The following is a 13,443-nucleotide window of genomic DNA, read 5'->3' as shown; positions in this document are numbered from 1 at the left end:
TTTTATTTTTTTTACTAGTAATGGCGGAGATCAGCTTTTTTTTTTTTTTTTTTTTTTTTTTTTTTTTTTTTCCCGTGACTGCGACATTATGGCGGACACTTCGGACAATTTTGACACATTTTTGGGACCATTGTCATTTTCACAGCAGAAAATGCATTTAAATTGCATTGTTGTGAAAATGACAGTTGCAGTTTGGGAGTTAAACACAGGGGGCGCTGTAACATTTAGGGATCACTGTGTATGTGTTTACTAGTGTAGGGGGGTGTGGCTGTAGGAATGACGTCATCGATCTTGTGTAGCCTTTTCGCTTAGCAGTATCTGGCAGATCAAATAAATGCATTTAAACATCTGAGACTAACAATCAGATACAAAATTCAAAAGAGAGAAAGTACACCAAACACAGGATGGACTGTGGGTGTCTGTGGTAGTGCAGTGCCACGTCCTACATATGTTGGAAAGATAATTGTTGAGGACAAAAATTTACTTTAGGCACCAATTATAAAAATATAATTACGTTTGTTGATGCAATTCCCATAGGGGTTATTGGACCAACATTACAATAAATGCATATAAAAAATTAAAACAAGAGGATTAACACAAACGACTGTATTATACAGCAAAAGGTCAGAATTATCCAATAATCCAGAAGAGGCATCAAATAAAATCTCAGAAGAGATATGATGACTAGCATACATAGTAGATCTACTATGTATGCTAGTCTTTATATCATATCTCTTCTGAGATTTTATTTGATGCCTCTTCTGGATTATTGGATAATTCTGACCTTTTGCTGTATAATACAGTTGTTTCTGTGTTAATCCTCTTGTTTTAATTTTTTATATGCATTTATTGTAATGTTGGTCCAATAACCCCTATGGGAATTGCATCAATAAACGTATTCATATTTTTATAATTGGTGCCTATAAAGTCCATTTTTGTCCTCAACAATTATCTTTCCAACATATGTAGGACGTGGCACTGCACTACCACAGACACCCACAGTCCATCCTGTGTTTGGTGTACTTTCTCTCTTTTGAATTTTGTATCTGATTGTTAGTCTCAGATGTTTAAATGCATTTATTTGATCTGCCAGATGCTGCTAAGCGAAAAGGCTACATTCTGATGGAACGCTTAAGTGCTGCCTGTTTGTTTTTGGGACACTTTCTGAATTTTTGTAATTGGTCTTTTGTTCCCATGGAGATCATTGCTTCACTTCTGCTTGGTTACAAAAACAGGAAGTGCAGTAAAGTCTTTCCAACAAGTGCAACAGCAGCAATAAAAACCTGTCTGAGTTTCACTTACTCCCAAGTGAAATGGAGACCAACTTTATCTAGAGTTGGGATACTTTATTTTTTTTCATCTATTTAAAAGAAATTGTCCTAACTAACCTGATTTGGAGCAGGTCTTTGTCTGATTTTCAATTTTTTATTTTCCTGTAACTGTTCCTCTGTCTCCATCCCTCTACCCTTCCTGTTATCAGGTGGTGACCAAGTCTTTCCATGGTGCTGGTCTGGTGGTCCCTGTAGATAAGAATGATGTTGGATACAGGGAGCTTCCTGAAACAGATGGTAAGTTTTGGAATCATTTACACTATTTAATCTTTTTGTTTCTCTTTAACACAAATGCTGGCTACTTTAAGTGGAACTTTAGTCAGAAAATATAAGCCCTGCTAGATCACTTCAGACTGGCCCCTTTTGCAGGGATAGCTTCGTAAAGCATTGCAAATAAGTGTATACAGTTTCAAATTCAGCAATACACGGTCTGACCCTGCTCGACACTTACCCAGTCGCTCTCTATTTTTAAGCACTGTGCTGAATTTGTATAGGCCGATCTGCTGACAGCCTAAGTATTTACTGCTGTTCATAGGCTTTGGCTTCAGCAAATTTCGGTAGCATAAATATTAATGTAGGATGTATGGAAGAGCCCTGGGGCCATCATAAAAAAAAAATACTAAATTCTGAGTTTCAAAGTCAGAATTCTGAGATTAAAAAGACAGAATTCTGTGTTTCAAAGTCAGAATTCTGAGATTAAATGTCAGAATTCTGAGATTTAATGTCAGAATTCTGTGTTTCAAAGTCAGAATTCTGTGTTTCAAAGTCAGAATTCTGAGATTAAATGTCAGAATTCTGAGATTCTAAATATAGTAGTCTCTATTAGGAGGATTTTAGGAGCAATTAGCAATAATGTAGTAACGCCCATAGACCATTATTCTGCAGACATACAAGTCTGGTGCTCTAGATATAGATCTGTAAATCTATCTTAGTTACAGCATACAGTATGGGGAAGCAGGCAATGCTGGGCTCTCTGGTTCCTCTACAGTCCCACAGTTTACTGTCATTTGCTCTAACATAAAGAGGGATGCTGAAAACGAGTGTATTGTGTGTGTGAGTGGGGGGGGGGGATGACACAGCTTCCATAGATAACAGAACACAATGCACCCCAACTTTTAGGAAACATTGCACTGTTGCCCCAACAAGAGGGAATTGTGAGCACAATGTGTGTCTTTGTTCAGAACGGATTGATTATAGCAATTACATGTCTGGACTAATTCTTACAGAGAATGAACCTCATATTACACAAATCGATACAGGTATATAGCTTGAGAAATAGCTTAATGCATAGGGTGACAGACTTGGGTTTCATATTTTGTGGGTTCGAATCCAGGAGACAGCACAATTTGTTTTTAAGTTATATGTATATATACATATTATTTTATACATTGCTCTTAGATTAAAATAGAGATGTCCCAATACCAATATTAGTAAATCAATAAATTGAAAATGTATATGTCTTCAAAAAATTAAGCTCTGAGCTGGATTCGAACCCAAAACTTAAAAACACAGAAGTCTATTACTCTAACCATTGAGCTATAACCCAAATCATACAACTCTACTGTTATTTTAGGTTTAATATGGGGTTCATTCTCTGTAAGAATTAGTCCAGACATGTAATTGCTATGATCAAGCCGTTCTGACCATAGACACACATTGTCCTTCTGCCTTCTAGCCATTCACAATTCCCTCATGTTGGGGCAACAGTGCAATGTTTCCTTAAAGTTGGGGTGCATTGTGTTCTGTTAGCTATGGAAGCTGTGTCACCCCCCCCCCCCCCCCCCCCACTCACACACAGAATACACTCGTTTTCAGCATCCCTCTTTATGTTAGAGCAGATGACAGCAAATGGAGGAACCAGAGAGCCCAGCACTGCCTGCTTCCCCATACTGTATGCTGTAACTTAAATAGATTTACAGATCTATATACAGAGCAAAAGACTTGTATGTCTGCAGAATGATGTTCTATGGGTGTTACTACATTATTCTTAATTGCTCCTAAAATCCTCCTAATAGAGACTACTATATTTAGAAACTCAGAATTCTGACTTTGAAACTCAGAATTCTGACTTTTAATCTCAGAATTCTGACTTTGAAACTCAGAATTCTGACTTTGAAACTCAGAATTCTGACTTTGAAACTCAGAATTCTGACTTTGAAACTCAGAATTCTGACTTTGAAACTCAGAATTCTGACTTTGAAACTCAGAATTCTGACTTTGAAACTCAGAATTCTGACTTTGAAACTCAGAATTCTGACTTTGAAACTCAGAATTCTGACTTTGAAACTCAGAATTCTGACTTTGAAACTCAGAATTCTGTCTTTTTAATCTCAGAATTCTGACTTTGAAACTCAGAATTTAGTATTTTTTTTTTTATGATGGCCCCAGGGCTCTTCCATAAGGATGCATGTTTCTTGCAACAGAACATTATTTTTAGCAAATTGTTATGGGTAAAGTTCCACTTTCAATTATCCACTTGCCAACCACCCACTGTTTGTGTGTGCACAGTTCCTTGCAAAAGTATTCACCCCCTTGCCATTTTTCGTGTTTTGTTGCCTCACAGCCTGGAATTAACATGGATTGTTCAAGGAATTGCATCATTTAATTTACCGAAGATGTCCACGACGTTAAAGATGTGTGTGTTTTATTTTAATTTTTTGTAAAGCAAACAACAAATAGGACAAAATAACAGAAAAAGTAAATATGCATAACTATTCACCCCCCCTTTAAAGCGGAGTTCTGACTAAAAAGAAAATTAAAAGTCAGCAGCTGAAAATACTGCAGTCCTGAGATTTTTGCACATTCCTCCTTGCAAAACTGCTCCAGCTCTTTCAAGTTGGATAGTTTGCACTTATGAACAGCAATCTTTAAGTCTGACCACAGATTTTCTATTGCATTGAGGTCTGTGCTTTGACTAGGCCATTCCAACACATTTACATGTTTCCCTTAGGCTCCATGTACACAGGACGTTTTTACAACTGCTCCTAAATGATTAAACTTGACAGATGGTAAACCACATTTAAAACGTCCGTTTTGCTGTGCTTGCATGCTGCGTTTAGTGGCGTTTTTGCACTTAGAAGTGTTAAAAAATAAAAAAAAATATTTATTTATTTAATTTTATTTATTTAATTTTATTTATTTATTTTTATTTTTTTAAAAAAAAAAATTTTAATGGCGAAAACCGGCTATTAACGAAACGCTGCTAAACACGGGTTACCGCGTTTAGTTGCATTTGGCAACTGAAACGTGGAAATCTTCTGCGTCTGAACCCATTTTTTTGCTTACAAAGAAACGCTGTTACACGTAACTGTATAAAAATTGCAATAAACGAGACTATGTACATGGTCACATAGGATAACATTGAATGAGTTCAGGAGCAGTTGAAAAAAAGCGTCCAACTGCCTCTGAACATACATTGCAGTGCGTTTGGGGTCATTTTGCTGCTGGAAGGTGAACCTCCGTCCTAGCCTCAAATCACATCAGTGGTACAGGTTTTAATCCCTGTATTTAGCACTATCCATATTTCCCTCAACTCTGACCAGTTTCCCAGTCCTGACTGCTGAAAACATCCCCACAGCATGATGCTGCCACCACCATGTTTCACTGTAGGGGATGGTGTTCTTTATGTGATGTGTTTGCGCCAGACAAAGCGTTTTCTTTGGCCAAAAATTTAAGATTTAGTCTCATCAGACCAGAGCACCTTCCTCCATACATTCTGGCATTTTGTTTTTTGCTGAAAGTAATGGCTTTCTTCTGCCACTCTGCCATAAAGCCTAACTCTATGGAGCGTATGGCTTATTGTCGTCCTGTGTACTGATACTCCAGTCTCTGCTGTGGAACTCTGCAGCTCCTCCAGGGTTACTTTAGGTCTCTGTGCTGCCTCTCTGATTAATGCCCTCCTTGCCCAGTCCGTGAGTTTTTGTGTGCAGCCGTCTCTTGGCAGGTTTTCTGTTGTGCCATGTTCTTTTCATTTGGTTATGATAGATTTGGTGGTGCTCCTATGGATCATCAAAAAAAAAAAAATTATATATATATATATATATATATATATATATATATATATATATATATATATATATAATATATATATATATATATATATATATATATATATATATATATAACCTAACCCTGACTTGTACTTCTCAACAACATTGTCCCTTACCTGTTTGGAGAGTTCCTTGGTCTTTATGGCAGTGTTTTGGATATATATATATATATATATATATATATATATATATATATATATATATATATATATATATATATATATATATATATATTACAGATCATGTGACACAGGTGGACATCATTTCACTAATTATTTTACTTCTGAGGCCAGGTTCACACTGGTACGACACGACAGTCGTATTACTTTGGATCTGACTTTGCCCTGCGACTTAAAGTCCGACGTCAATGAACAGAAATCCGACTTCGATCCCAGACAATACCAGGCACTTTGTCTGGTATGAATCTTTAGGGTGAACTCCACGCAAAATGTTAAACGGTATTAGTTCCCCCTCTAAGAGTATACCAGGCCCTTTGGTCTGGTATGGATTTTAAGGGGTACACCCTACGCCGAAAAACGGCATGGGGGGTCCCCCCAAAGTCCATACCAGACCCTTATCCGAGCATGCAGCCGGCTGGTCAGGAAAGGGGGTGGGGGGTGAGCGAGCGCCCCCCCTTCTGAACTGTACCAGGCTGCATGCCCCAGAGGCGTTGCTAGGGGGGTGCGGTCCGCACCGGGGGTGACACCCGCTAGAGGGGTGACACCATCCCGATTGGGGGGGGGGGGGCGATGAGCGCCGCGGAATCGGAGCGCCGCGCACCGCAGTACAAGAGGAGGGGGGTTGCGGGGTGACACCGCAGCACCATCCATCCCCTCCTCTCACAGCCACGGGCTGTTAGCGGTGCTCGGCAGTCGGCACACAGGCACAGCCCCCTCCTCTCTGTTTGTGTGTACAGAGGGGGAGGGGCCGAGGGGACCTTCTGTCCATGTGCCGTGGCGCTGTCTGCGATGATCTGAGGTACTGAATGGGGAGGGGGGGGGGGGGGGTTGCACCTGGGGGGATTTCACTGAAGGGGGGGAGGTGGTTGTACTAAGGGGGTGTTTGCACTGAGGGGGGTGGATTTGCACTAAGGGGGGGTGTCTGCACTGAAGGAGGTCTGTGTAACATGCAGGGGTCCAGATGTGCAGGTAGCTGTGTAATGTAAAAGGGGTGCAGTGATGCAGGGTGCTGTGTAATGTAAAAGGGTCCAGAGGTGCAGGGGGCTATATGATGTAAAGGGGTCCAGTGGTGCAGGGGGCTGTGTAATGTAAAGGGGTCTAGTGATGCAGGGTGCTGTGTAATGTAAAGGGGTCTAGTGATGCAGGGTGCTGTGTAATGTAAAGGGGTCCAGAGGGCTGTGTAGTGTAAAAGGGTCCAGAGGTGCAGGGGGCTATGTGATGTAAAGGGGTGCAGAGGTGCAGGCGGCTTTGTAATGTAAAAGGGGTGCAGTGATGCAGGGTGCTGTGTAATGTAAAAGGGTCCAGAGATGCAGGGTGCTATGAGATGTAAAGGGGTTCAGTGATGCAGGGTGCTGTGTAATGTAAATGGATGCAGGGGGCTGTGTAATGTAAATGGATGCAGGGGGCTGTGTAATGTAAAGGGGCCCAGAGGTGCAGGGTGCTGTGTAATGTAAAAGGGTCCAGTGATGCAGGGGGCTGTGTAATGTAAAAGGGTCCAGAGGTGCAGGGGGCTGTGAGATGTAAAGGGGTCCAGTGATGCAGGGGGCTGTGTAATGTAAAGGGGTCCAGTGATGCAGGGGGCTGTGTAATGTAAAGGGGTCCAGTGATGCAGGGGGCTGTGTAATGTAAAGGGGTCCAGTGATGCAGTTGTGGAGAGGGGTACACAGTAGTAACAAAAAGATATTGAAGGATGCAGAGGTATGCAGGGGGCACAGTGGGGTGTTTTTACATTTTAACGTGGGGAAGGGGTGCCAGATATTGGATCCGCCCCGGATGCCAAATGCTCTAGGTACGCCCCTGGCCTATAGGCTCCTGAGATGTGAATTCCGGTTCTGGAGAAAGAGAGGTGGGGGGAGGGGACAAAGAAAAATGGAGAGAAAGAAGAAGGGATAGAACGAACAAGAAAGATGGATAGGGAGAGAGAGAAAAGGGGAAGAAAGGAGAACGGAGAGCAAACAGTAGGGTAAAAAATATTTGAAAAATGTTATTTGGGGGGGGGGGGGGGGGGGGGGGGTGACACCATATTTTATCGCACCAGGTGACACTGGCATGCCCTCAACATGGGGGGGGGGGGTGCTTTGAGGCAGTGGGCGCGCCCACCACCCCAAAGCACATTGTACCCATGTTGATGAGGACAAGGGCTTCTTCCTGACAACCCTGGCCATTGTCGGGTCTGCGGGCGGGGGGCTTATTGGAATCTGGGAGTCCCCTTTAATAAGGGGGCCCCCCATCCTATGTAAATGAGTAATGGGTTACATTGTACCCCTACCTATTCATCTGGAAAAGGTGTCAAAAATAAAACGCACTACACAAATGTTTAAAGTAATTTATTAGGCAGCTCTGGGGGTCTCTTCCGGTTTCTTAAATTTTTTAAAGGAATATTTCACTTTTTTATTGTTTTCACTTTTAAGCATTATTAAAATCGCTGCTTCCGAAAAAACTTCAGTTTTTTTAAAACTTTTTTTGCATTGATACATGTCCCCTGGGGCAGGACCCAGGTCCCCAAACACTTTTTATGACAATACCATGCATATAAGCCTTTAAAATGAGCACTTTTGATTTTTCATGTTCGTGTCACATAGACTTCAACGGTGTTCGCGTGTTCGAACAAATGTTTTGCCTGTTCTGGTGCAAACCGAACCGGGGGAGTGCGGCTCATCCTTAGTAACATTTTTAAATGTATGTTTTTATTTTTCTTCTTCTTAGGGAATCTTAAGAAAATTTGCAAAGCCATTGTGGAAGCACCTACTGATGATGTGAGAATGAAAGCCTTTGCTCCCATTCAGGAAATTATCACTTTTGTTCAGTTTGCAAATGATGAGTGCGATTATGGTATGGGTTATGAGCTGGGAATTGATCTCTTCTGTTATGGATCACATGTGAGTAGTTTTTGTTTTGCCTTGTATCAATGGAGTTGTATTCTACAAATGAAAAATTAGGATTTTTGGTTTACCTGTAAAATTATTTTCCTGGAGTACATCAAAGGACATGATGCACTGTCAGAATCCTTATGACAGGGTTTTGCTGAGTGTCTATTAAAAGTTGGCAACTATACTTTGCTTTAATGCTGAGGTTCAGCAGCATCTGCTCTGCAAACCCTCCTGAATGGGGAGCTTGGCCTTGTTCAAAATAATGATCCTACCACAAATCCTGTTTTAGGACCCATCCCATCCCATCCTATTAAACTCTTCCTGTCTGCTAAGATGCTCATCATCGGGCTCTGGAGGTCTGCACAAGCACCCAATGTGTCTGAGCTTGTGGCTCTTGGAAACCTAACCTACAACTATGAAAAATAACCTGGTATAAGAGGTATACCTATCTCAATTTTACCGGATGTGGAGTCCATGGATCTCAATGACATCTCCGTACAGTGTTTGATGTACTTTTTAGGAGTATGGTATAAATGCAATTTCCTTACTATACCATTTCTATTTGTCATTACTGATGTGCTTGCTGCACATTATGCCTTGTCTGAGTGGTGTTATTTAACCTTGTTACTCTGTATAATAACGTGTATAATTTTAAAATCCCAATAAACATTCATTGAATGTTGGGGGGGAGGAGGAGAAGTCGGGTTTCTATGATGTAAAAGAAAATGAGACTAGGATAAATTCTCTCAGAACTTTTTCCACTGACTGAAATCTTTTAGGTGGAGGGAAGTAAAAATGAGCTAAAATTTAGAATGGTTGCATAAGTGAGCACACCATAAAACTAATACTTTGTTGAAGCACCTTTTACTTTTATTACAGCACTTCGATTCATACCCAAAAAGACTATCAACATGGCACATCTTGACTTGGCAATATTTGCCCACTCTTCTTTGCAAAAACGCTCCAAATTTGTCAGCTTGCGAGGGCATCTTCTGTACACAGCCTTTCCTCAGATCACCCCACAAATTTTCAATGGGATTCAAGTCTGGGCTCATTCCAAAACTTTAATATTCTTCTGGTGAATCTATTCCTTTGTTGATTTGGATGTAAGCTTTGGGTCGTTGTCATGCTGAAAGATGAAGTTCCTCTTCATATTCAGCTTTCTAGCAGAAGCCTTAAGGTTTTGTGCCAATATTGACTGGTATTTGGAGCTGCTCATGATTCCCCCTACCATGACCTTACTAAGGCCCCTCTTCCAGCTGAAGAAAGGAAAAAAACAGCCCCAATGCATGATGCTGCCGCCACCATGCTTCACGGTGGGTATGGTGTTCTTTTGGTGATTTGCAGTGTTTTTGCACCAAACATTTATCTTTTGGAATTATGGCCAAAAAGTAGTTCAACCTTGGTTTCATCAGACCATAACGCATTTTCCCACATGCTTTGGGGTTTTCGAGGTTCCCTTTTATATCTGTAAACCCCTTCAGCCCTGGAAGGATTTTTCCCCCTTAAAGTGATTTGTAAAGCTTTGATTATTTAAAAAAAATATAACCAATACCTCATCGTATTGACCCCCTAGGAGAAGCTTTGGGGGGGGTGGGTTACCTTGCGGGCGTCATTAGATTTGATTGACAGCAGCGGGAGCCAATGGCTGCGCTGCTATCAATCTATCCGATCAAGAGCCCAGAACCCCGGGCACAGGGACAGCGCGTTTTGGTAAATTCCAGTGCTCAGGTAAGTAAAATGGGGGGGCTGAGCGGCCGGTCACTGGCAGGTGTGTTCACCTTAATTCATAGGATGCCTTAAGGCGAAAAAACAGGAGGGATTACAACCCCTTTAATGACAGGCCGGTTATTTTAATTTTTTTGCGATACGGCACCGCATCGCTTTATCTGAAAATTGCGTGGTCGTGCGATGTTGTACAAACAATATTGACATTGTGTTTTTTTTTTTTTTTCTTTCACACAAATGGAGCTTTCTTTTAGTGGTATTTGCACATCTTGGCAGTTTTTTTTATTTTTATTTTTTTCGCTATAAACAAAAATAAGCGACCAATTTTGAAAACAATCCCAATAAGCGTAAATTGATTGGTTTGCGCAAAAGTTATAGCGTCTACAAAATGGGAGGTAGATTTATTGAAACATTATTTTAATTTTTTTTGATTGCGGTGTACAGATTGGACACTTTTTTGGGACTATTGACATTTATACAGTGATCAGGGCTTTAAAAAAAGAAATGATTACTGTGTAAATGTCACAGGCATGTAAGGGGTTAAATGTGTTCCCTTGCTGGTTTTTCTAAATGGGGGAGGAGACATATCAGTGTTTGCAATTACTACAGATGATCTGTCTCTCCTCCCCTGTCAGAACGAGGATGTTTTGTGTTTACATACACCCCCGTTCTGGCTATCGTGGGTGGCCGACAGGGATTGCGGCCACACACATCAGATCGCCCGCGGTGCAGTGGGCGTGCACCTGCTATGACTCTTAAAGGAGACATCGTACATATAAAGCGATTCGCGCAGGAGAACCAACCTGCCGCTGTATATGTATGTGAGCCGGTCGGGAAGTGGTTAAGCACACTAGCTACATGTTTGTAACTTAAATATTTATATTTGCACTGAAAACGGTCATTTTGGCTTTGAACTGCTAGTAAATTTATTTGGAGTTGCATTCCTAACTTTCACTTGGGGAGGTTGGCAGCCTTTCTATTGCCAGCGTCCAGTAGGTGGCAGCATAATGCTGTCATAAGGATTCTGATGACTCTCCGTGTCCTGTGATGTACGATTTTTAACAAAGTGTGCGCACAATGAAGGCACAACCCTATACGTATAATATTGTAATTTTACTGTGTTAGATTTACATTTGAGAGCAGTAACAGACTTATTAAATTTTGCTGACAGGGGTAAATTGAAAAACTTCAGGTCAACATTGGTAATGTTATGGGATCTGGCTGTTGGTTCTAAACTGAACTGGAAGGCCTTGTTCACTACATTTTATTGCCAGCTGCAACAATCCAGCAGATTTCTGCAGGTGGATGCTGATGGTTGCAGTCGTCTTGCTTGTTCACATTGGCCACAGCTATACGCCAGTGTTCAGATGTTTTAGTAAATGGAGTGTTTACCTGCAGCTAGGAACCGATGATGATTCCTGGACACAAGCTGCTTGTATCCACTATCCAGGGGCGATCATCTGTTCCTAACAACAAGTAATTTGCGAGTACACATGGCCAGCTGCAGCCGCTGATGGCCTGTCATTTCTTTGTGCAGAGTGAGCAGCATCAACCGCATGTGAACCCGACCACTGGATTCTTGCTGCAACTGGCAATTAATGCTTTGTGAATGTGGCCTTGCTGCTGAAGGAACTGTAGTTCACTTGGAGATGACTTTTATATACACTGTGTACACCATCATTGCAGCCTAGGACAATATGGAACTGAAGTAATGGGTTTGAAGAGCTGTTTTTGTTTTTTCTTACAGTACTTTCATAAAGTAGCTAGACAGCTCTTACCCCTGGCGTACAAGCTCCTGAAGAGGAATCTATTTGCAGAAATAATTGAATCTCACCTGGCAAATCGGAAGAAGGATCAAGTAAACCAGCTTGATGCATGATATGGACTAAAAGCACAGTTTAATGTGTTTTTTGCTTTTGTTCTTATTCATCTGTTATTCTATAAAGAGTTTTGTAATGCAAGATATTTTTATCTTTATTTTTGTATTTAGATTGGTTAAAAGATGTGTTTTGAGAATAAGAATTTAAAGGCACGGCACTGGTCATAAATATATCAACCCAAGATGTTGCTAAATTAAACACCCAATTTGTGGTGTAGCCAAATTGTGCTTGTAGTGAGACTGACTCAAAGGGGGCATAGTTAAACAAAACCTGAGCCTACTCCTCTTATACGGAACACACAGCCAGTCCTTTTGCCCACAAAATCTGATTGTTTCATAAGCAAGAATAATAGATGTGCAAACCTCAGCACACCCATTTTAATAAAATGAAACCGTTCCATTACATGTTTTTTCTACACACAGCCTACCTTTAGACCCCATTCACACCTAAGCGACAAAACGCCCGACGCGGGACGCTTCTGTCGCTAGAGGGGAGAATTCCCATTGCCGTCTATGGAGATGGTTCACATCTCATAGACGCGCAACGCCTGTCGCCTGAAAAAAAGTCCCGGACCCTTTTTTTCACGCGACAGGCGCGTTTTCCCATAGACAGCAATGGGAATACTTTAGAAAAAAAAAAAAAAAGAAACATTTGTAATCGCGGCAAATCTGCCGCTACACGCGTACGCGGCTGTCGCTTAGGTGTGAATGCAGCCTTAAATTAGAACTTCAGCAGTAATGTACTTGGAGTGCAGCAGTCAGGAGTATGAAATGGAAACAAACACTCCGATTTATCCACTTGCTTACTGGGCACCTTCACCCCCTTCCTGCCCAGGCCAATTTGCACTTTGAGCAATGCATGGTCATGCAACACTACCCAAATTACATTTTTTTTAGCTGAACAAAAAATGCAATGCAAACATTTTTAACTATAAAAAAAAAAACTCCTTGCTGGCAGCTGTCTGTTCCTGACTGCAGTAAGGGGCAGTCTGATGCGCAGTACAGCTCCCCCTTTTTTTTTTTTTTTTTGTACAGCTCCCTTTTTTTTTTTTTTTTTGTACAAACTTTATTTGAACAGTACAAAAGTATACTTCATGTCATACAGCAGCATGCTGTACAGTGCATTGCAATAAAATGCAGAATGTCTGCATTGAAGCACGGCTCTGTACTGTGTTGAAGTGTCAATAGGATGCACAGAAAACCATTGTTTTCTTGGTGTCCTTGTGGTGACAAACTCCTGTCACTGCACGAATCCACCCTTGGTGAATAGCAGATCACAAATGAAACCTATGGCACTGCAGCTTGAGGATATCGGACCTAAACACACTAAAGCCACTGTTCAAGATCAAGTAGGAGCAGGATAATAAACAGCCAGTAGATGATTCTGTCTGCCACATACCTCAATTT

The 13,443-nt window shown here is 41.2% G+C and overlaps 1 protein-coding gene across 3 annotated transcripts in view; it reads left to right on the top strand.

Moving 5' to 3' along the window:
• The window catches only part of LOC120920849 (histone PARylation factor 1), a 33,079-nt gene extending 20,965 nt beyond the window's left edge, over nt 1-12,114 (top strand). For 2 of the 3 annotated variants that reach the window (XM_040333214.1, XM_040333198.1), the window contains exons 6-8: nt 1,481-1,568; nt 8,266-8,438; nt 9,309-9,513. In XM_040333214.1, coding sequence (XP_040189148.1) covers nt 1,481-1,568; nt 8,266-8,438; nt 9,309-9,497 — 450 coding nt within the window. In that variant the 3' untranslated portion in view covers nt 9,498-9,513. Of the gene's footprint in view, nt 1-1,480; nt 1,569-8,265; nt 8,439-9,308; nt 9,514-11,904 lie in introns of those variants that run through there. The other variant, XM_040333206.1, reaches the window with a different exon arrangement.
• The last annotated feature ends 1,329 nt before the right edge of the window (nt 12,115-13,443 follow it).

Source organism: Rana temporaria, chromosome 1, assembly GCF_905171775.1.
Source record: "Rana temporaria chromosome 1, aRanTem1.1, whole genome shotgun sequence".
NCBI classification, from domain to species: domain Eukaryota; kingdom Metazoa; phylum Chordata; class Amphibia; order Anura; family Ranidae; genus Rana; species Rana temporaria.
This window is presented reverse-complemented; position numbering and strand designations above follow the sequence as displayed.